This window comes from Trachymyrmex cornetzi, unplaced genomic scaffold, assembly GCF_001594075.2.
Source record: "Trachymyrmex cornetzi isolate Tcor2-1 unplaced genomic scaffold, Tcor1.1 scaffold195, whole genome shotgun sequence".
Lineage (NCBI taxonomy): Eukaryota > Metazoa > Arthropoda > Insecta > Hymenoptera > Formicidae > Trachymyrmex > Trachymyrmex cornetzi.
Window position 1 is genome coordinate 331,985 of NW_017296580.1, and position 23,963 is coordinate 355,947.

The 23,963-nt window shown below is 33.2% G+C and overlaps 4 protein-coding genes across 5 annotated transcripts in view; 2 read left to right on the forward strand and 2 right to left on the reverse strand.

Annotated features, from left to right (window-relative positions):
- The first annotated feature begins 891 nt into the window (after positions 1-891).
- IntS10 (integrator complex subunit 10) lies at positions 892-4,027 on the forward strand. Its single transcript, XM_018505076.1, has 8 exons — positions 892-1,116; positions 1,329-1,396; positions 1,530-1,773; positions 1,844-2,348; positions 2,418-2,731; positions 2,851-3,015; positions 3,071-3,329; positions 3,406-4,027. Exons 1-8 carry the CDS (start codon positions 964-966, stop codon positions 3,588-3,590), a joined length of 1,893 nt encoding a protein of 630 aa, XP_018360578.1. The 5' UTR covers positions 892-963; the 3' UTR covers positions 3,591-4,027.
- Positions 4,028-4,739: 712 nt separating this feature from the next.
- Positions 4,740-10,433, reverse strand: Sec31 (COPII coat complex component secretory 31). 2 transcript variants are annotated; one of them, XM_018505087.1, is made up of 15 exons: positions 10,362-10,433; positions 9,875-10,077; positions 9,486-9,805; positions 9,278-9,381; positions 8,949-9,194; positions 8,603-8,881; positions 8,140-8,511; positions 7,946-8,060; positions 7,561-7,866; positions 6,345-7,474; positions 6,118-6,207; positions 5,608-5,676; positions 5,249-5,485; positions 5,056-5,127; positions 4,740-4,995 (listed from the first exon to the last, which is right to left on the reverse strand). In XM_018505087.1, the coding sequence occupies exons 2-15, from the start codon at positions 10,075-10,077 to the stop codon at positions 4,807-4,809; spliced, it is 3,732 nt and encodes a 1,243-aa protein (XP_018360589.1). In that variant the 5' UTR covers positions 10,362-10,433; the 3' UTR covers positions 4,740-4,806. The 2 variants fall into 2 exon arrangements, with proteins under 2 accessions (XP_018360589.1, XP_018360590.1); XM_018505088.1 differs by lacking the exon at positions 6,118-6,207.
- Positions 10,434-10,608: 175 nt separating this feature from the next.
- LOC108759588 (polypeptide N-acetylgalactosaminyltransferase 1) lies at positions 10,609-14,579 on the forward strand. The gene is made up of 12 exons (XM_018505089.1): positions 10,609-10,685; positions 10,776-10,914; positions 11,441-11,822; positions 11,892-12,001; positions 12,061-12,241; positions 12,336-12,505; positions 12,597-12,764; positions 12,845-12,944; positions 13,059-13,468; positions 13,590-13,732; positions 13,896-14,162; positions 14,244-14,579. Exons 3-12 carry the CDS (start codon positions 11,671-11,673, stop codon positions 14,373-14,375), a joined length of 1,833 nt encoding a protein of 610 aa, XP_018360591.1. The 5' UTR covers positions 10,609-10,685; positions 10,776-10,914; positions 11,441-11,670; the 3' UTR covers positions 14,376-14,579.
- A 2,564-nt stretch (positions 14,580-17,143) lies between these two features.
- Positions 17,144-23,963, reverse strand: part of LOC108759589 (transcription factor hamlet) — a 36,025-nt gene continuing 29,205 nt past the window's right edge. The window contains exon 3 of the mRNA XM_018505092.1: positions 17,144-17,389. The gene's annotated coding sequence lies outside the window, so the exon portion shown is untranslated. The remainder of the gene's footprint in view (positions 17,390-23,963) is intronic.

Sequence of the window (23,963 nt, forward strand, 5' to 3'; positions counted from 1 at the left end):
ATCATTCAGATGTTTCATTAGACTTATTTATATCTTTCCACCCTTAAATTAATAATACATACTTGAGATTGTCTTTAATTTTGTATTCTTATGTTTATGGGTTTTTGTAAATCTTTCACTCACCCTATATTTTCCAATACTTGAAATCTACTTCAGATAGATTCTCTATTATGTATTATGTAGGTTAAAAGGCTCGTGTCTCTCAGGAACTACAATACGACATATTACTAAATTAAAAAAAATTCTTTTTCGAATCTGGAACATTTATAGGTACGAGTTCACGATTCACAAAAACGAATTAAAACCCGCAATGAACGGATTAGCATCATTTCAACATCGTACATTCATTTCAACGTTAATTTAATATGGATTCGCATCACATATATTTTTAACATCGTGATTTTATCACCAATATAGATATTGTTTCCAAATCGAAAATAACGAGGCTCTATTTCGATAGTTCTTCGAAATAGAACGTCGAAAAACGTCGGGATGACCTCTTTCAGATTTCTCTCTGAATTTTTAAAGGAATTACGAATTAACAACAGCAGGTATTATTTGGTGTTCGTAATCAATAAGTAATTGCTGATAAACACAGATGTCTAAATATAATTATGTTGATAAAACTGAGTTTTATCTCTGATAAATCATTTAAATTCTACTGCTATCATAGTTTAATATGCATTTATAAATATTACGGGGAAACGTACACACACACACACACATACTGAAATGCGGGGTTTGTTTTATGTCTGAACTAGTGTACACTTTTAGAACTTAAAGTGAGATAGGTATATTTTTTATATTTAATAAAAGCGAGAAAGAAAGTTCTAGCAGTGCAGTGTAGTGCAGGAATAAAAAAACAAACTATATAATACACTGAACGGTGTGGTTGTGTCATTTGCGACTATACGAATTATATATTTATGTGCACGTCGAAGTTACTATATATAATATTACATTATGTTGGAAAAACCGTCCGGTACGGATAATCAGTTATCCAAAGAAGATTATTTAATAATGAGAGCTAAGAAAGCATTGCCGGGCGATATTTATGCCGCTAAATCCTGGTTGATCACCGCCAGATCTTTATTTCCGCATAGTGCAAAAGTTCAGGTTAGTTCTGAGTTGTTATTATATATATACACTTTTCTTTATTTTGTATATTTACTTTATATATTTCTTCTTTACTTGTTTTTATGCGAGTGAAGTAATTAATTTATTCCAAGAAGTATCGTCCATAATTTGGAGTTATTAGTTTTGAATTAAAGTTTATAAAATCATATAGGCTAGTGATGTTCAATCTTTTCTACTTTTCCACTTTTCAGTTTGAGGCATATCGTATCGAGAAACTGTCAAAGAATGTAAAAGAGGCAGCAAAATGCTTTAGCGAGATGTGAGAACCAATCACTATTGAAATATATGTGTACTTTATATAAATTTATATTTAATATAATAATTGATATATTATTTATATAAGTACTTTACATTTTTACCTTCTTTTAATCTTTTCTTAAATGTAAGCACAGATTTCAAAATTTTCCGGATGATCGCGATATATGGAAAGAGATAGAAACAATGACAACGTGTCTTCGCTTAGAACAGTGTGATAGCGAAGCTGAATTTTTGTGCCAAATGTTCCAACACATCCCACAGGATTTACAACATAGGTTGCTTGTAATGACAGCAGATCATAGCGAAGATACAATGGAACATTGTAAATTATTGCTATTATTACTACGCAAGTTTCCTCAAACCATAGCAACTTATGGAGTATGTATCTCAAAATATGAACAAAAGATACTTAATTTTTATAAGATGTTTATTTGCATTATTGCTTTAGCCACGTTTGGTGGAAACTTTATTAACTGCGGAGAAACACAGTCATCCAGGCCGAGCTGTGAATGGTTTTAGAAGATTATTGGCATGCGAAACATTACCACTGCTTGGTGATACTGTAGTGGAATTAAATCCTCGTCTTAGCTTACGATTGTTATGCAAGGCTGTAGAATTTTACTTAGCATACATACAGCAGCCACAAGATACGCAAATTCAAAATCCATGGGATAGACTTTTCCAAATTATGGAACTGATAGGTAAGAAATTAGGGTGGGAATTGAGCAGTTTATTCGCTATGCCTTGGAATCGTGAAACATACAGTGATAGGCTACAGCAGTATGCAATTGTACACAGCACTGGTCTGTGCGACGAGCCTATTGTCAGGCAATTACTAATGTGCACAATTGTAGTATTATTGAGAATATTGAACGAGCATAACGCTCTCATTAACAACGAAGAAACAGTGTATTGTCTTGTAGAGGCTTTTGGAGAAGAAGTATATTCTGCAGGTGAGATGTTATATTCATGATTATTGGACAATTCATTTTTGTACTTATACCTTAAACTCTCTGAACCAGAATCTAAATTGAAAAAGCGAAAGCGAGATGACAATGCTGGCGTAGTAATAACTAGTGACAGCGATTACAATGGCAGTGGCTTAGCATTGGCAGTAAAGTTGTGGGATTTATTACATAGTAGTGACTATCTTCAAAGAGAAATAACTAAATTGAATCAACAATTGCGGTTAGATAATTGGCTGAATCTATTCTTAACAGATTTAGCAATATATAAAGGTTTACATCATGAAGTAAGGGCTAGATTATTAGAAGGGAATACTTTATCTACTAATATTCGTTTGGCCTGTACAAGTTTCTTTTTGAAAGATTACCAGGTGTGCTATGATTATATTTTCATTAAATCTTAATTATATAGCTTCTTATAAGTCAGATCTTAAGCTTAATTATATAGTGTATATTTTTTTCACTAAAACTATTATAATTTTTCTTCTAGGCTATGTTGGAATATATTGTTGTAGTAACAAACTCGTTACCTACTACAGCAGGCAAAATATCTCACACTCTGACAGTTCCAAGCACCAGACACTTACATTATTTGACTCTTGCTCGTTTTCCTATTTTACAATATTGTTGTAAATTGCTTCTTTTAGCTATAAAGGTAATAATTTTTTTTAATCCTTTTACATTGAAATATATGATTGATTTGACTTTAGGAAAATTTTTCTTCACCTGGAAATATTGGAGACTTGTCTATTGGACATGCATTGGTCCTTATACAGATAGATTGGCCGCAAGAAGCTAATCTTTTAACTACAATAACAGAACGAATTCTCAATCGTGGAAGTTTTATTTATCCATTATTCCAATCATACATAATATGTATAGATATCTTAGAAGAATTAACGTATTTATGGTCTGATCATGGCGGAGGAGTATCATTAGACATAACAACAGGAATGGCGATTATACAAAGTATATATAACATTCTTTAATATAGTGTACCATTATATGTTGTAGAAATAAAAAAATTATATAAGAATCATTCTAGATCGCCGTGTCACTACTCGTGGTGCTGATAAAGGAGTACGTGAGGAATTTAAGCAAGCCATGCGTCAACAAGCCGCACGGGACGGTACTGTATATTTAGATGAACTGTTAGAGAAATTTATTATTAATGAACAAAACGTCATTCTGCATAGCTTAGGCCGGCCACAGTGTACTGATTTGCGATAACAAGCAGTTTTGTCATACAAACGCTCCAATAAATTTGAACGAGCATGCTTGTGCAAACTAGACATAGTATACATAGATCACATAATATCATTATCGAGCATTTTTGCATTAAAAATGGGCTAAATGTACATTCGAATGTTGAAGGAAGCGGAGATGCTGAGTACAAAAAGTGCAAGCAATGTGTGAACAGACATTCTGATTAGATTTCAGTCTTTAGTTACAACCAAACGTGCAACGTCGCTAGACACATTCCGATTTACTTCGTAAGTCAGTTTTGCGCAAGTATCGAGTGAATTTTCATATTTGCTCCAGTCACTTGTGCAAAATAACTGTAGTTTTGTTACACACACGCTCCAATGAACTTGTACAAGTGGCTTGCGCATATATACTTGATAAGTTTATTTGAACATGTATGGCCGGCTTTTATTCCAAACAAATTATGACTACAAGTGAGACTTAAAATAAATTTATTCATTTAATCAATTTGAAATTTCATCATACATTTTTATAGTCATAACTTGTACACATTTTTTTTATAATAAACAAGTTTCCAAACATCTATAACACAATTTTGATTGTTTTGATTTAACAAGAATAATTATGTGACAGTTTATAAATTATTTTTATAAAGATTTTATAAAATATAACATACACAAATTAGAAATATAATATACAATTAAAGAACATATAACTTTTATTTCTTGCAAAATCCTATTTTACATATTAAGTATATAGTAAACACAAAGCGGAAATCAATGTTTTAAGATTTATGAAAAACATGTTTAATTTTCTCATATAAGATTTTAATGTTATAATTATATATACAAATGATTAAAACGAAGTTTTTTTTTAACATTTTGCCTGTAGATTTCTTATATGGACGTTTTCGCTGTCTGTGAGTGTGTGTAAATATTTCATTTCCTTATATATATATAATATATATATATATATATCTTTAATAGGATTAATAATCAACAAAATAATGTAAAATTACCCTGAGAACTGATAAAATATAATTTTCGAGACAGAATATGTAAAATTTGATTAGCAAATAATAAGTAAATTGATTATAGATATATATAATATGCTACATTATTGATTATTTACTATCGATGTTATACAAAGTTAATATAACAAATAATCCTCTCATTAAGGCTGTTTGCAATTATAAAAATTCATAATGAATATATATGAACAATTTAGATTTTTGGGCATTCTATCTAATGTAAACGCTCAATTGAAGGGCACTTAGAAGTAGTACTTTTATCCCAGGCATAAAGGAAGCTATTTGACTAAAATCTGGTCCTGATACTAATTGTATATGTAAGTCTAGTCCGCCTGTATAATTGCCATTTTGAATCATCTGTGATATTTGATGTAAACCTTGCAATGTATTTTGAGATAACTGAAAAAAAGAATTTGTATTACATATACATAATGTGCAATAATATTACAACTGACTCACCTTATTTTCTCTAAGGCAATCGTATAGCACTTCCAATTTTTTTGACACATCTTCTATCTTCCTTTTGATTTGCTAGAAAAATAATGCAAATACAAATATTTTATATTAACTTGAACATGTATGGCTTTAAAAAATGTAAACATATAGTAATATATAGGTATTGTTACATATATGTTAAAAAATGAGTATTTACCGGATTCTTTGCATTTTCATAGCATTGATTCTTTAATTCATCCAATATCGTTTTTAAATGTATATGTTGCTCGGGTATAGGTGCTTTAGGTTTCTCAGGTTCCGCAATCTGTGCTGGCATTACAGATTGTAATGGTTCAATTGGTTTGTTAAGTGGTACCGGATTCGACACACCTTGCCTGAATTGTGGATTATAAACTGTAGGAGGTTCTTGATAGAAATTGTCCTGAGGTAATGGCTAAAAAAGTTGACAAAATATAAATACATATAAATGCGGGCATATAAATACATGTACAAAATATTAAGTGAAAATCGACCATAAAATGTTCAATACGATTAAAAATTATATGTAGGGCTTACACTTGGTTCTGGTTGATTAGTTTGCAATGGATGCATTATTGGATTTTGTGATTGATAATCCGTCTTCAGCTGAAAAATATAAATAATTTATTCTTAACGATGCATTCTTAATATAGACTTTTCAGCCACTTTACAGTGGTGATTGATAACGCGTCTATAACACCATGAAAGCTTTCAGACAACAAAGCTCCACTAATTCACCTCAATACTTAAAGTGATTATAACACAATTAAATTATGAAAAAATTTTTTACACTTATAAAATTTATGACGCATAAGATATAAATAACAATAATCTGCATGAAATCAGTTTCAAAATGCAAAGCAGTTTGAACTTTTTTTATATATAACACGCTTATTAGTTCATATCACACAAATATAAAAAGATTACATTATAATCAGATTAATTCTATTAAAAGTATGGAAGTAGGTAACACTAACAATAACAATATGTTCTACGATAATATGAAACATTATAGATATAGCATTCTCGACATGTGAAGCCGACTACCTTAACGTCTACACCCTTTGAATGTTTTGCCTTCCACTTCTTAGTACCAGAATGTTCCGCAGACATTTCGTTGTATAGTGCCAGTACTGGCTATATGATTTTAATATATACATATATCAGTATCTAAAGGTAAGAGATTTAGCCAAACGAAAGACAAGGAAATAACGTGAATAGGGACGACTAATCGGAACTGAGCAATGGAATTGAATAAACTCGAGATAATTTACCTGTGTTCTGGAACTTTTTGCAATAGGTGGATCGTTCCATCCAGACGGTTGCGGCGGTAATTGATACGTATTTTCGTTCCCATATGTCTGCATTTGTGAAGTAGGTTGGGATCTAATAGGATCGTACATTTGAGTTTGTGGCGCATTTTGCAATGGCGACATTATGCTTGGTTGAGGCGGCTTATATGGTTCTGGTTCTTTAGGATTATTCATAAAATTTGGCGGTTGGTTGGGATAAACGTTACTCGGTACAGGAATCTGAGGTTGATATGAATTTTGCTGAGGATAGCCAGGGACAGGTGAGATTTGCTGAGAATTATATAATGGATTTGGTGACGGGAAAGTATTCTGACCATATGACGGAGTGGATTTTACAGATGGATCTATCAGATATTTTGTTCTCGATTGTGGTCCGACACTGGACGGTCTCGAGCCACTCAAATTAGAACCAGATGTTGGTGGAGGCGGAGGAAGAGGTTGCGCTATAGGAGGCTGCAGTGGGATTTGATTGTACGGGTGTGATGTAGAATATTGATCGTAAATTGTAGATTGCACTTGAGATTGAGGAGGAGGAGGAGGAGGCATTCCATATAACTGAGATGGCTGTGTGTTAAACTGATTTGTAGGAACTCCGTAAGATTGTTTCAGTGGATTTGTGTTCCAGTTTTGTACCGGTGTTGTTTGCTGTAATGGTTGCTGCAGTGGATTACATGGGCCTTGTGACACTCTTCGTGTCTGTTCATAATAGTAATTCTGAGTTGCAGGTTTTGTAACATGCCTCTGTTCTTGCATGTAATTTAAAGCTTTGCATAAACGATCTCTCAGCATTGAAACTCTTTGATCTTGACTATTTCCAAGATAATTTAAGGCAGCCTCTAGATCGCCTTCTGCTGCCAGCATCTCAGCGTATTGAGACAGCACTGTAGCAATTTTGTCTTCTAGCTGAACTTCCCTGATACCTTGAAGTTCCAAAGCTTTCTGCATTATTACTACTAATTCTACCATTTCTTGAATATCACCATCGGACACTTCAATCAGTTTATTCAAATTACCGGAGCAAATGTAACAAATTTGTGCTTGTTTTTTAAGAATGGGATTTTCGCATGACATCAAGCGATCGCCAAGCATATCTGTTATACACAATTCATATTGTGAATATATGAGAACAGTAAGCGATTATAATAAATTATTTCTGTAATATTTCTGTAATACTTACCGCACAAGATGGATCGTTCCTGTGTAGTGGAATGTGTAAATATACCAACTAATGCTTCCTTCCAACATTTTATATCACTGTTCTTAACAACCTCTGTCCAATTTTCACTAACTAATGAATTGATGAGAGAATTTAATGCACTAGAGTGCTCTAAAAAGTACCTATATTGGGTACGTGCTAGTAGTTCGGGACCAGCGGCCATCGAAAGAATTATAGCGTCGGCGTACCTTTTACTAGCAAAACATAAAGATACAGCGGCTTCAATATTTCCTAAGAGGATGGCTTGAGTGATAAGACCATCTTCATCTAAAAATACAATGCAAATGTAAATCTTTTATAAATTTGTTTTACTACAGTAATAATATTATTAATATGTGTTAATTACCATCTGAAGTATTTATGATATAATTACTATCTGCATTTGACGATACTTTTTTGTTTTGCTCTTGTGCTATAGTATCAAATACAGTACTACCGACCATAACATTTCCATTTATTACCTAAATCGAATAAAAAATATATATAAAGTTAAAACAATGTCTAGAAAAAGTACGATGTAAATATCAGTTAAAATCTTACATTATTGAGATTAGAGACACCTTCTATAATGTTGTTTATATCATCTTGAGGCACAAACTGATTCAGCTTATTATTCATTGTCTCAGTATTGTAGCCCAATATCTCCAATATACTTTTTGTCACATTTTCATCAAAGTAAGCACCTACACATTTCCAGACTTTTTTGGTATGTTCATCTGGAGACTTATCCATCTTTTCTTTACAAAACTCGTTGAATTGCTCAGTTTCCAGTGTTGTTTTTAATTTGTTAGAACGTTGAATAAGATTAGGTTGTACAATTACTTGTGATATAATAACTTTCCTATTCGCTTTTTTGTTTACTAGGTTCGGATCAGCAGGCTGATTCTCGAAAATCACTAATTTACCACCAAACTGAAAATCATATTTTTATATTAAATAATTATACTTTATTCTTTGTTTAATATAATAAATTATACGGTATAAAGCAGAATTAAAAACTTACTCCAAATGATGCTCCAAACGGCCTTTTTAACCATTTTGGAGCTTTTGTTAATACTGCTGTTGTTCCTGTCTGTATTGTAGATTGGGTGAAAGGATCTATTCCTGGGAATGAATCCCCTATTTTGTTAGATGTTTCTTGCTGTTGTCCACCTAATAAAGAATAAACAACAGCATGCCCATCAAAGCTACTGCCAACAATTAAACCTGGATTCCTTGGGCACCAAGACACATCAAAGTTCCATTGAGCTGTTTGGGCTAATTCACATATCACCTCACCATTCTGTCATTAAAAAATGATAATACTTAAAATTCCACTAATTTATTGTAATGTATATTCAAAACATTACCAATGCATTTGAATTGGGGTTCCAACACAATATTCTGTTATCCTTGGCACAACTCAGGAGTAAATCAGCATCCTGTGGATTCCATGCGATTGAAAGAACACCACGCTGATGACCTTGTAGAGTTTTTAAAGGCGACGTTGGAACTCTTACGTCCCATAATTCAATGATAGGTGTTTGATCATCTTCAGATGCCAAGCATAATTGTGTTCCAATATCTGGATGCCACTGAGCAACTTTCCAGCGTACCTATACATAATTAGAACATAATTGTGAGATCTTTTCTAAACAAGAAGATTGTGTATTGTATCAGTGTCAAGAAAAGATTATACCCTTGAATTTGTATCCGCCAGTTTGAATAATGGTTTTTTTTCTTTCACATTCCATATAATACAGTATTGTGAAAATGTGGAAACAAGAATGTCTTTTAAATGTACTGCAAGATAAAACGAGAATCGTATTGGCTATTGATAAATCCAGATTTGTATAAATAATTAATTTTGTCATGCAACTACTTTGAGCATAACTTGATATAAATACCTTGTTTGTTCCAGGCAATATGTTGAACATCTTCTGACTGCTGGCTTCTAGAAAGGGTTGTCGGCGTATTTGTATTAATATCCCAAATATAGATCTCGCTTTCTGTAGCACCTGTAGCCAGTTGATTTTCTTCTTGAAAGGGATTAAAATCCATTGCTCTGACAGGACCAGTGTGCCTACGAGGACTGTTTATTAGGCAGTTACTGTCTCTAGCCAATAACTTTGCAGCAGAATAGATTTTTATGGTTCCATCCTCACAACCACCAACAATTATGCCTGCTGGATTATTTCCATAGGAGCCCCAGATAATTTTGTGAAATCTAGATTGACAATGTCACTTGATTAGTCAACTCTGGTAGATTACATTTAATTTTATATAAATAACTGACCTATGATCACTAGGGACACTAGCCTGGAGCTCCATTTCATATCCAGGCTGCTGTAAATTCAACGAATACAGATCTAAACTGGCAGAAGTACTGAAACTGGCGTCCAACTGCTGTGCCGCTGTTCCAGCAGCCAGCATGATGGGATGTTGAGTTGGTGGAGACCATGCTACATTCACTGTCTTCAGTAGCTCCTTGACTTTCATCTGTATATGATAGGAGAGAAAAACTTGCTTTTAACATCCCATACATTTTGCGTTAATGAATTAGAAAAGAAATCCTTTCGTGAGTAACACAATGGCACCAAGGTATGAATACCCGAATGAGAGCAGTCAACTGCTCGTAAACGCAATGGGATAATAGTGTCAAAAAATGCAATCGACATTGCTGCCACTGCGTCTGGGACCAATTGCGTCCCGTCATTCGAGCGAGACGCGATCGTCGGGACGACCGACGATCAACGTTTTGATTGAATAAAGCGTTCTTTCACCTTGATTCGTGTCTGGGCGGCCGTAAACAGGGAAATTCTTGGACAAAAGAGGTAGACGGGGATCCGGCGAAATGCGACGTCCGACGACCCGTCAAGTCTTCCAACGTGGCGTGCTGCACGCGAACCGTCGGCGGTGCCGCCCTCCCTTGGTGTCGTCAGCGCATTACAACGTCAACGGCATATCCTCGACTGTGTTTCCGCGCGTCGGCTGCTGCAATTACTGTAAAAGTAAATTGTGCTACAAAACAGCGAATGGCGAATCGCTCAGCGTCAGAGCGTTCGCCTTCGTTACTGAAGGGAGTTGGAACGTTGATTCAAGACAAGGTAATATTAGTAAAGTAATATTACACATTCGCTTTTCACGATGTCGATTGACAGAAAATCCATTTAAGTTTGCTTGTCTATCGTTTCCAGTATAAATCGTACTCCATTCGCTCTCTCGTTTCGAAGCTGCATTTATGGAATTGCATGAGACATTGCATCACCGGTTTCTACGCGTCGTGATAAATTGTTGATTATCTCACGAAGGTTCAACGTTTACTTTTACTTAAAAGTGAGTTACAACTTGTTTGACTCAAGAATTCGAAACAATTGATATTTTATACGATATCGTGATTGATTATCGTGCTTAAAATTTGTTATAAATTTTTAAATTATTTGCTTTTGCATTTAGTTTAGATGTTGCAGAATAGCTTTGATTCAAGAACAATTATTATTTAGATATATAGTTATATTTATCTATTCTTAATGTTTTTTATAACACTATATTTTTTTATATTTTGTTCCATAAATATTTAGATTATGTCCTTTGCGACATTATTATCTTATGCAATTGTAAGATAATGTTATTGATATAAAAAACTTACTTTTTATATTAATATAATAAGGTTTTTATTATATTAATATAATAAAAAAAGTATATTAATTCGTACAATGCTAATACAATACAAATTAAAATCTACTATACAAATAAATTTAAGTATTGATATAAAAAGGCATGCTGAAAGAGAAATGTACTAAATTATAAGTTCATAAAAGCAGTCTTTCGAAATCAAAATAATAAACAATTTTTCTTCCAGAGTCCACTTTAGAAGTTCTTGGAATCTTCCTTTTTTTGTCGCAATGACCTGACCTATCGATCACGAAGAACTCGTGATAACAGAGATCAAATCTGCGTGATAATTTCAGGCAGCTTGGTAAAATAAAATGAAGTAGAACTTCTCAAAACTGATCAGTTATACATGAATTGATCCTCTGCCGATACATGTTCAGAATATGAGCAAGTGAACAAGATTGATATTATGGATTAATGAGCAGCAGAATGTGGCCTAGATTGATAAGACGATTACGACAACGTCGCACGACGTTAATCGTTTTCTTGATCATTATATTCGTATGCCAATTTCTGCTTTGGTATAGGAGGAAAGAGAAAAGTGTCAATTTGGAAAATAACTTTATTCGGTATAAATTAGCAATTACTTGTTATTTAAATGGATTTAAAAATGTTGATTCAGCATGCTTCTGTTACAGATCACATGGAAACCAGAAAGATTACATTGATCAACGAGGAATTCATGTAGTGGTTGGTCATTATATTGGAGACTCTGTGGATTCCTTGAAAATTCCAAACATCACGAAAGGTAATAAATGCAATACATTAGAAAAATTTTGTAAGTAAAAATATTACATTTTTTTTTAGATGTTATTAATCAAAATTTGTTTAATCCACTGCCATTTGAAGGCAAAAATGGAGAACCTGTAGTAATACATCCAAAAGATTTTTATAAAATGCAACAGTTATATCAAATTAACCGATTTAATTTAATGGCTAGCGATAAAATACCGCTAAATCGATCTCTACCAGATGTTCGAAAAAAAAAGTAAGAGTGTTATTGTCTAATAAGTCAAATAAATTTTTAATACTATTTAATTGTAAAATGTCTTTTAAACAATTTTATTTAAAAAATTTTACAGGTGTATTTCGCGATACGCAAACTTAGGTAATTTGCCGAAAACGTCAATTATCATAGTTTTTCATAATGAAGCTTGGAGTACACTATTGCGAACAGTACATAGCGTCATCAATAGATCTCCGAAAGAACTATTAGAAGAGATTATTCTTGTGGATGATAACAGTGAAAGAGGTGAATATTCAATTAATTATAAATCCACAATATCAACTTTATTATTATTTGTAATAAATTAATCTTCTGTTACCTTGTCATTTATTGCTAGAATTCCTGAAAAATTCTTTGGATGATTATGTGAAGAATTTGAGCGTTCCTACAAGAGTTTTAAGATCTAATGAACGAATAGGATTGATAAAAGCGAGATTGTTGGGTGCGAATGATGCTAAAGGTGAAGTTCTCACTTTTCTCGATGCTCACTGCGAATGTACAATTGGTAGGTAAACTATTATTGTTTTATAATAACAATTGAAACAGTCTTTGTTATATACAATATCGATATTGTAATATTTGCAGGATGGTTGGAACCACTACTTGAAGTAGTTGGTAAAAATGCAACAAGAATAGTCGCTCCAGTAATTGATATAATAAACGATAATACATTCAGTTATACAAGGTAATTATTTATTCTTGCATTTATATCAGTGTGATCTTGATAAACAGCCTTAATTTTTTATGGTTAAGGTTTTATTTTTTCTAGATAATATTTTGAAAATTATTAATTTTGTAGATCGTTTGAACTTCATTGGGGTGCGTTTAACTGGGATTTACATTTTCGTTGGCTAACTTTAAACGGTCGTCTGTTAAAGGAAAGACGCGATAACATTGTTGAACCATTTCGAACACCTGCAATGGCAGGTGGGCTGTTCTCAATGAACAGAGATTATTTCTTCAAGTTGGGAAGCTATGATGACCAAATGCGAATTTGGGGTGGTGAAAATTTGGAACTATCATTTCGAGCTTGGCAATGTGGAGGCAGCATCGAGATTGCTCCATGTTCTCATGTCGGGCATCTTTTTCGAAAGTCTTCCCCTTATACTTTTCCAGGCGGCGTCGGAGATATATTATATGGCAATCTTGCTAGAGTCGCTTTAGTATGGATGGATCAATGGGCGGAGTTCTATTTCAAGTTCAATCCTGGTGAGATTACTATTAATAGTGATACATTTTATCATCATATATTACGAATTTATATTTTATCTATTTAGTTAGATCTTAAATTTCATGGATGAGCGGATTCTTATATCTCAAATTTCATTAGAGGCAGCTAGACTAAGATATAAACAGCAAGTTCGTTCGAGACTAGCTTTACGCGAGAAACTGCAGTGTAAGAGTTTCGAGTGGTACTTGGAGAATGTGTGGCCGGAGCATTTCTTTCCTACAGATGACCGATTCTTCGGCAGGGTATCGTTGATTCTATTCTATTGTATAATGCGATACTGATACATGTATTATATATTTACATATATACATATATATATATATGTATTAACTATTATATATATATATAAAATATTTAATTTTTAAATAGCTTTCTAAATTGTGATTAGTCGATTATTCATACCAGATAGTGCATGTTGGGACAAAGAAATGCATTATACGACCGGCTGCGAAAGGTTCTTATGGACAACCTTCAGGGAACGCAGTCTTACATTCATGTATACCGCGGCCGATGCTCAGCCAGATGTTCGTGATGACCAAAAATGGAGTGATAATGACTGATGAAAGTGTATGTTTGGACGCACCGGAACGAGATATGCAACAAAAGACGCCAAAAGTAAAAATAATGGCATGTAGCGGTCGTGAAAGACAAAAATGGAAATATGATGAACAAGTACCGTATTTCTGACTGATAGAATATTAACTATGATACGTTTCTTTTAACAATTTTTACAATACCAATGATTATTTCTAGACGAAAGTAATTTTGCACGTGCCTTCCGAGATGTGTCTTCAAGCAACAACGGACGATGACACGCTTATAATAGCGGCTTGTACTAAGAATCTCGATCAACAATGGATCTTGGAACCAGTTCCTTGGAAGTGATAATCATGATGTCAATATGTTATTAACAAAGAAAAAAAACGAAAAAGCAGTGCCTTAATGAGCTGTCTATCAGTAACTAATTAATATTTGTACTGATATTTAACTGTCACGGTAATTGTCATGAGTGTCATTTTAATGAAAAATTAATATTTTTTTTTACTTTTATACTGACGAATTCAAATAAGATGTATATCTTTGCTCTACAACAAGATTTGAAATATACAATAAAAAAAATAATTTATACTGTTTATTGCATCTATTATATATTATACTTTTTCTCCATGACTTCCAATTCTACATCATTAAAATTTCTTGAACATTCTTGTTTTTTTTAATATTTGCAACTTAATTTCTTTATTATTTCTTTTAATTTCGTTTTTCTTCCTTTCTAATTTATTTCTATAAAATTGCATTTAATATTTTATGATAGGTAGTATATTTAAAAAATAAGCACAAAAACATAATACAATTTTTTACGTTGTGCTTTTCATCTGGTAAATAGATCTCGTTTCACCATCTAATGGATGAGATGACTGTGCTTGATCACAGTTAATAATCTGAACATGAATGGTCCGCTTCGAGAATAAGAATGCGTCGATGCCATAATTATACGTGAGCATCGTTTTGCTATATAATTTCCTATTAACGTTATCCTTCAAAGTAACGGTTTATAAACGCTAAGCTGGATAACTAGTTTGGAAGTATCTTAAATAAATGCACGTGGATCGCGGGGACACGTTCTTTAGACCGATTTGGCATTGTCTTAAATAGGTAATCCTCCGCTGTTGCAATTCCGAAGAAGATGCGTATTGTTAGTGATTCATTGCTAGTTAAGGTCCTGCCGACGAGTCATCTTTATTGTCATCGTCGTCAAGGCTAAATCGAAAATGCTTTAGTTTGACGTCGTTTCGTTGTAATATTAACGATGAATGTCATTTACAAGCTCCTTTGTGTTTTATGAAATAGTTATTATATAAAATATTTCTTCTAGTATTATTTAAATTTATAAAGGTATAAATCTTATTTATAGATTTTTGAAAAAATTATCAACAATGCAAGAATAATTTAAAAGCATGATACGGCTACCGAAAAAACTCATACGTCAAATATTTATTCTGTATAAAAGAAACGCGAATAAATACAGTTTTAAAAAAATATTCAACTTGTCAAATTTGATAATTATGAGTTCGATATTAAATTTATCTACACTTCTGACGTATTCGCCTTTTTTATTTTAAACGTTCAATTTAACTGCAATCGCCATCGCAGTACATTAACGTTTCTAATTAAAAGTATAATGTTTCAAGGATCTAAATTCCTTCCAATCCATCCTGATCAACTACAGTAGTCAAATACGTTTATAGAAGGTTAACATCATATATAGTATATAAAGTTTCTCTCCTCGACAATATTTATTTCATAATGTATTATTATTTCTGCATTCTTTTGGTGATTATTTTGTGTGTGATCATTTAATCCGTATCATATGAACAAGGCTTAAAATGTATGCATTTTAATATATAATAGCTTAAGAAATATCTTACATGTTTATATTATTTTTTATCATAAAATTTCCAAGCAAAAAAATATAAGTCAAATGACGTCAAATGACCAAAATGTCATTAAAAGTCACTTTTCATTTAAGATTCATTTTAACGTTATTTTGACGTTATTTTGCTTGTGTGACTTGTTATTTAGGAGTGTATATCATAAATGCAAATAATTATTATATAAAATATTTTTTCTAGTATTATTAAAATTCTAAAATTATATAAATTGTGTTACAATTTTTTAAATACTAATATACCTGTTTATAAAACAACAATGAAAGTTGTTTAACTACATATTATTATTACTTTACTACATTGCTTTGCTATATTCTATAATTGTAATTATGATAAAAACGTTTGTGTGTGTGTGTGTATATATAAATATTATATAATTGGCACAATAATGACAAACGCAACATTATTTAACAATTTTGAATAAATTATTTATCGAAATCTGAAGTCTCAAGGTTAATTGGCGAATTGATTGGAAAGTTATTATATCACGATGCATGATAAGAGATCGATCTCTGTCATATCGTTTCGGTGTGATTTCGAGCCAGACGATACAAACGAGTTGCATCCGCGGGCTACTTGGCACAGTTTACCGATATCTGGGTCAAAGTCATGTCCTCGGTGAGGCTGCAGAGAAGGCACTTAGCCCGAAGCGCACTATTCCGCCCGTGCCTTTGGATCTGATCACCTCCAGGCCAAGTTTGGTTGAGATGACTTATTTATGAATTCACGTTGTCTCCGAAACGAACAATTTTTTTCCCGTCGACAAATGTAATCGAAACAGCACGAGACACCACGCATTTTGCACAAAGTTCTAATTAAATTTATTCTTTAATTTAAAAAAAATTTTGTGCAAGAATTTATTTTATGTAAAAGTAATATAAAAATTAATATAAAATATAATATACAATTATTTAATTTGAAAAGTGATATTATGGCTAACGTTATTTAATAAACATCAAATGTCTAATGTTATTTATTTGTTCGCATATTGTTTATTTAATAAGATCACTTATTTAAACATGCGCTTGTATTTTAGTCACTTTTAGTATAAGCAGGACCGTAATTTTATATAAGGAACGGGAAATAGTTAATCATCAATATGCTTAATGAAGGCGGCTACGATATAATTAACTCTAGATATTCTACATGGCGCACCTGGTAATGCCGTTAGTTTAATTTTAGTTGTGAAAATCATAGCATAGAAATAAAACGGATATATAGTTTAGGGTGTGTCTCATAATTTTCGAAATTTATCATCAAGTCACGTCGCCAACTTGTTCACTGGTAATGCAAGTGTTCCGGTTCTCATACACCTATGACCCTGGTCAAGTCCTCGTTTCCCACCTTAAATTGCGGTTCTTCTTCTTAATGTAGGGAAAAAAAGAACTTAATTTCCTGAAAACGGGCTTGTTTTCGGTTGAACCCGCCATTGACCCTCTTGACGTACAGCTGTAAAAAAAAGAACAGATGATTTTAAAAAGCATTTGGACGCGTGAAAGAAAATACCACCCGATTTAAATATGAATTAAAACAATATTATAAATTAAAAGCCAGGCTTCAGCTTGTTCAAATTGTTCTAGCTTATGTCGTTTACGCAACGACTGTGATATATTAATGATATCTGGCAATTAACAAAAGTTTCAAGAGTAAATGTCGTTAAAAAAATTGAATTTATGAGAAAAGAATCATTAATTATTAATTTTTAGAATAAATAAATATTTTTTAATAAGTTTTCGAAAATGTAGAAAATAAATAAATAAAATTTTGATTTTTTTTTCAAAAATAGAAAATAATCTTACTTATATATATAAATATAATATAAAAATAAATATAGAAGATATCAGTTATTCTTTTTGTTAATAGTGAAGAATAAAGAATCTAGTATGTTCTTGTTGAAAGCTTCGAAAGGATTTGGTGGAGAGTAAATCCAATTAATACACAAATAAGTCTTCCTTATATATATATATATTGAATCATTATATATATATTTTTTTGCATCAAATATTACATATTGACATATATACAGTCATCATTGTGCTGTACACACAAAGGCGTGACTACGTAACTATAAATGTCATATGGAAAATAGGAGTGACGAACAATTATAGGATCGTTCACAAACGTCATCTTTACTCGATCATCCCGTTCGATGAGCCAACCGCATCCTCATGCCATGCCAAGGATTAAACAGTTCAATGGATTATATCGGAAAGCAATTTTAATTAGCAATCCAAGCAAGCGCGAGTTACATAATTTGCGAAGAAATTTTTAATTATTACAATTTTTATTCGAGTAATAATTTCTTTCTGATATACAAGGGCATTACGTTAAATTCTTAAGACGTTAATTAAAATGAGAGAATAAGTGATGTTTATGAAGTTATTGTATACAAAGAATTTTGAAATTAAAAATAAATTTTCTTCAATAAAGTGAGAAATTTTCAATTATTTTTAGGAACAAATTATTGAAATCTAAACGAAGACGTCGTTCATCTTTCACGCAACGTTTAAACAGTTTATTAAAAGGGAACGTATCTTCTTCGTTGCAACAATAAAACAATACTACGATCGCTCGTCCGGTTGAAGGCACTTTGCGCGTTTTCCATGTTCTTCAATATTTGACTATAGATATAAGAAGAATCTGTGGGATTGAACTGAGCTTGAAAACTTGTGTACGTGTCGTGTATGTATATGTGTGTCCTTAAATACTATTTCTAAAGGTAACGAGCGCTTTATAGCTTCCTCGGCACACGGCGCCATTTCCGTGGCTAATAATAAAAGTACGTATAACTCGGTAACCTCGGTCAAATCACAATCGTGGTGGTACGATTTATATTTGTATGTATATATTATCTATATTCACTCTCTCTCACACACACACACACACACACACACACACACACACGCACACACACGCATACACACACCACACACAAATCTGTGTATATATATATATATTTTTTGTATCTATATACCTCATATAAAAATTAAAGATAGTATTTATACAGTTTGTCTTAATATATATCGCGCGCGGTTGACTATATATAATTACAGGATGGTGGTACGAACACTCGTGTGAATCAGATTGACAATTATATTAGAATTCGACGAATTGCAACGATCGAGATCGTGGTAGAGCCCAAAGATGGCTACAGGCTAGATTTAAATCTCTCTCTCTTTCGTAACTAAAATAATAAAAATCTAAGCCGGACTTAAATTAATTGAAATAAGATGTTGCGTCGTCGTGATGGCATACGCACAGCTGCGTGATTAGATTGTTTTTAGTCCACGTATCGCGAAATTTTCTCTTTTATTCGTAAATGTCCGCTTAAAGTCGTTTCTTGAATAGCATTTACTGTCGAGATAACATTTAGACGTGTTATCGAAGTGATTCTTCATGAAATTGTGGCATACTGGAAGTGTACACTTTTTTAAAAATATAAATGTAGATTTATAGCACAACATGGATGTTGAATATAATTGTATTGGTGTTGACATAAATACCAACATGATGTGAATTTAACATAGCGGGTTTTGACTTTACAGGACGAAAAAGCCATTATAGTGCTCCGAAACAATGTCATATTTTGAAGTAAGAAATTCAGCGAAATAACGAATTATAAGAAACTTTATTTAAGAAAAAGTTTGTAAGACTTTAAAAATAAACTCTCGTCCTCTAAAAGTTAAACCCAAGGTACTAATAGCACCCAAGAACAGCAAAATAACGTCAAAATATTAAAATAAATCGTAAATGATTGAAAAATGACTTTTACACTTATATAGTCATTTTGGATTTTAGTCACGGAACTATTTTTGAAGTTATTTTGATGTCATAATAATTTATATGTTCTACTTGATTTTATTAAACCCACATCTACGATATTAAATTCACAGCATATTGGTGTTTGCATTCAACAGTAAGCTGTAGAAACCACATGATTTTAAATCCACATTCATATTTTTGAGAGTAATATCAACGATATGAAACGCGATCGTGGCACAAAGATGTAATCTTGTACAAAAAAGATTTCGGGAATACTCGAAAGGTTCGACACTTATTGCACATTGCTCATCGCAGCATTACTCTTAACGGCTTTGTCTAACTAAGATTGAGCCTCGAATACGAATTCTAGGTATGTATATATCGCTCTCTTATGTGAAAAACGTTTGCATAGGCACAGTGCCGTACATTCTACATATCCTTATCATTAATGTCGTTGTTACGATACGCACTTATACGTATAGTCGTCGGAATTTATGATTCGCGAACTGACGAAGGTAACATAAGGCTCGCGTGCTGAGGAGCACCGCAGCTCACGCACGCTCGAACAAACGTTACAGTTTCCTAACAGCGATCAAGCGCTCTCCTCTACTCTCCTTTGCTATTCTCTTTCTTCCTCTCCTTTTTTTTTTCCTTTATCTTTGCTTTGCCGGCTGTCGCAATTCGGCGGAGATCGGATGACCGGGAGTGTCGCAAGTGGACGTAAGTGACCGGTGAAATCACACACGCGAACTGGAACGAGAAGCCCCGAGATGAGATCGAGAAGTGCGAGGCGTGTCTTGCACCGCGAGAACCTGACGCAATTTAATCGAGTAGACGCGGCGACGAAGACGGTGCGGGAGATGAGAGCTCTCGAGAGTCGCTCGAGAAGTCCTCTGGTTAAATTACGAAAATGGTACGCATCTCCCGTGTTCAGCTTCACGCAGTCGTGTTGTTTTTGACGAAACATTTGAACGTAAAATATTTTCTGGAGCTTGATATTAAAAAAAGATTTGTTTCGAGGATACATCTAAAATTAGATGAAAAGAATTACCTGATTTCGTTGAAGTATCTAAAAATTTAGACATATACAGATCTGAAAGTAATTTCGTTGGACCATCACAATAATTCTCATCACTCAAAGCCCAAACACGATGAGTAACGTAAAAAGCTTGGACATTCTAGCAACCGGTAAGCTTAATTATTTTTCCGTCAAAATTATTTTTAAATTTGTATCTAGCTACATTTTTAGATATTTCAACAAAACCGTTCTTTCTGCAGTAGTCATATCCGGGATACGTATAAGTTGTTGTACCGCAATTAAAAAATAAGCGTATACTAACTCTTGAGTGGCTTAATCATTGAAAGACTTCTAAGAAGTTTCACAAGCACCTTCTTATCACAAATTTTTTTTCTATGAAATATGAATGATCGTTGTGTAGGATGCACGATTTATAGATAATTTATAAAATGAAAGAAAGAACTTAGAGCAATAGCTAGTTGTTAGTTGCTATATTTTAAAACATTAAAATTACAAAACACTTTTTTTTTTAAACGTTTTGTAATTTTAATATTTTAAAATATAACACTAACACCTAGCTATATATTGCTCTAAGCTCTTTCTCTCTCATTTTATTAAATTTAATTAATTAAGCGTAGATATTCAAATTTATTTAGATAATTTATATTTACACAAAATTATTATATATTTGTCAGATATAGTTATTTAAAAGAAGCTGGAGATTATAAGAATATCTGTTTGCGCGTCGATAACTGCGGGATGCTGCGAGAAAACCGATTTCCAGGTCTCGAAGTTCTGATCGATAGGATCTCACATCTCTCTTTTTCCCCATCACTCTGTCTCTCTTTCTCTCTCCCGTCAAGCCCCCTTTTCTTTCTCTCTTCCGCCTTCGCGAGGACTGTGAGACTCTCGCTCGGCGTGGCTCCTTTATTGCGTTTCACTTTCGCGATGAGCTTACCCGTTCGATCGGGGCGTGGCAAAAGTGTAACGCAAGAGAGGTCCGAGGCCATCGGTTGCGATCGGTACGCGTGTGAAGGAGAGAAACAGGGCCCGTGCGCGCCAGGGCTTCACCCGAGATCTGCATTGTGCGAGCTTAGTCACCGAGCGTTCGCAAGGCCGTGTTACGAAACGTCAATAATAAGAGTAAAATGAGGAATTCGCCGGCGTGATCAAAACAAGAAAATATTGGAATATCGAAGTAGAAATTTGAGGGAGCATTAAAATATCGGATGTTGTTGTATTTAATATTGGTTATTGCCAGGGAAAGAGTGAAGATAATAAATACTGCGAGAGAAATTACGTTCAACTTATCATTAATAAATATAGAAAAGTTCCTTTTTCAGTACATTTATGAACAAATACACATCGGAGGACAGATTGAAAAATTTTTAATCTGACACACACAGAGACAGGTGTCGAAAAAAAAATAGAAAATAAAAAATATAGAATAAATAAAGAAAAAAGAAAAAATATAAAAATATATGTATAGAAGTATATAAGAAGAATAAATATAAAAATATAGAATAGAGAAAATAGAATAATGGAAAATATCGATTATTGAAGCCTTTAAGTTAAATAACATTTAATTGTATTTTAAGTTAGACGAAGAAGAAATTAGATTAGAAAACTTATTAGCAGGTGTTCATAAATAATTGACGAATTTTTTTCGCGTATAACGTTTAATCAACTGTTAACCTATTTTAGTCAACCGCTTTTATATACATTTTAGTTTATAACTTTGAGAATGACCCGAAGGTGGTCGAAACGTTTTATGCAGACATATTTTTATCTTGTTTTTATTTTTATGTTATTTAATGTCAACTGTATCATATGTACACTAAAATTTGTTTGTTTTGGCTCGTAGCTCTTCTTAGTATATTTTCTTTTATTTTAATGTACTTATTTTCTTAGCAAAAGAAATTTTCTGCAAAATCTAACTAAAATTTAAAATTTAAATTGCTCCAAAATCTAATCTTTTGATGTCTCAATCAATGCAAATTTTCCTTCTTGTACCGTCTAATGAGACCAGATTCAAGATTCCTCCTATCTTAAAAGCATCTCTGTAGACACCATCATTTATATATGTAGAAAGCGCAATAATTTTAATCCGGCGATATTAAATTCTCGTCAGCGCCGCAGCATCGTCGGGGAGGACGGCGGCACTTTCCGCCACGGCAATTCGAATAATAATCCGGTAGATATTTATTATGTCCTTCCCTACGAGCCGCAAAAGTGGATCGCTTCGGGGAAGCGCACCGTTAAAATGTTGCAGTTTACGAGTCATTGTCGGCCCTATCGCACGCCGGGATCTTTCTGCGCGTTTGCATCCGCGCGTCTTAGAAAGTGCGGGTCGTTTTTCGCTGAGCTCGCGCGATGAAGTGGGAAGAGCATGGAAAAAACGCATCCAACAGATGCGAGATGCACCGCGGGAGCACCTTGAGCTACTCTGTAGCTCACGTCATCCCTGGACTCTCATTACAATGTTACGAATCACTGATCGGGTTAATCAAGGTCGGATTTACGCGTCCTACCCCCACGCCATGCTTAGAAAGCGCCAATAAATTTGCACCCAATATCCTACCGGAAGCAACGATTAAATCGCTTCACGGCGAGCGAACTCTACGTGACGACTCATTCGCCGTTGAGATTGCCACCGTAGTCGCGGGCGGAGTTTGCGATAATAACTAATAATCCAGGTAGAACATTCAATCGTAATAAGATCGATATGACACGTCAGGTTGAAATTATTTTATATCAAGAACTCAACACAAAATCGTGTATCGAATGACTTCATTATGATTTTTCCTAAAATGAATTCTATTTATAGATGTCATCTCGATCTTATTTTCATTATCGCTCAGATCCTTTCTGTATGATTAGAAGTATAATTATATAGTATATACTGAGAAAAATTTCTGGTTAAAATGAACACGATCTAGAAAATTCTGATTATATCAATCAGAATTTTGGTTATCTCAACTACAGTTAGGTGGTGGTACAATAGATTCAATCAGAAGATTCTGATTTGCCAATTTTCAACAGAATTCCAATTAAGGCAACTAGACTTTTTTTCCAGTGTAAATTTGAAATCGAAATCTGATTTATATGCATTTGCATCGATTTCCGCGCCATCGTGGGTCTTTTACCTTCGTAAACAACTGATTTTTGGGACAAATGCAATCGATGAAACAGCTTGCACAAAACAAAAAAATGATGTATTATATCGATATCGCAGCTACATAG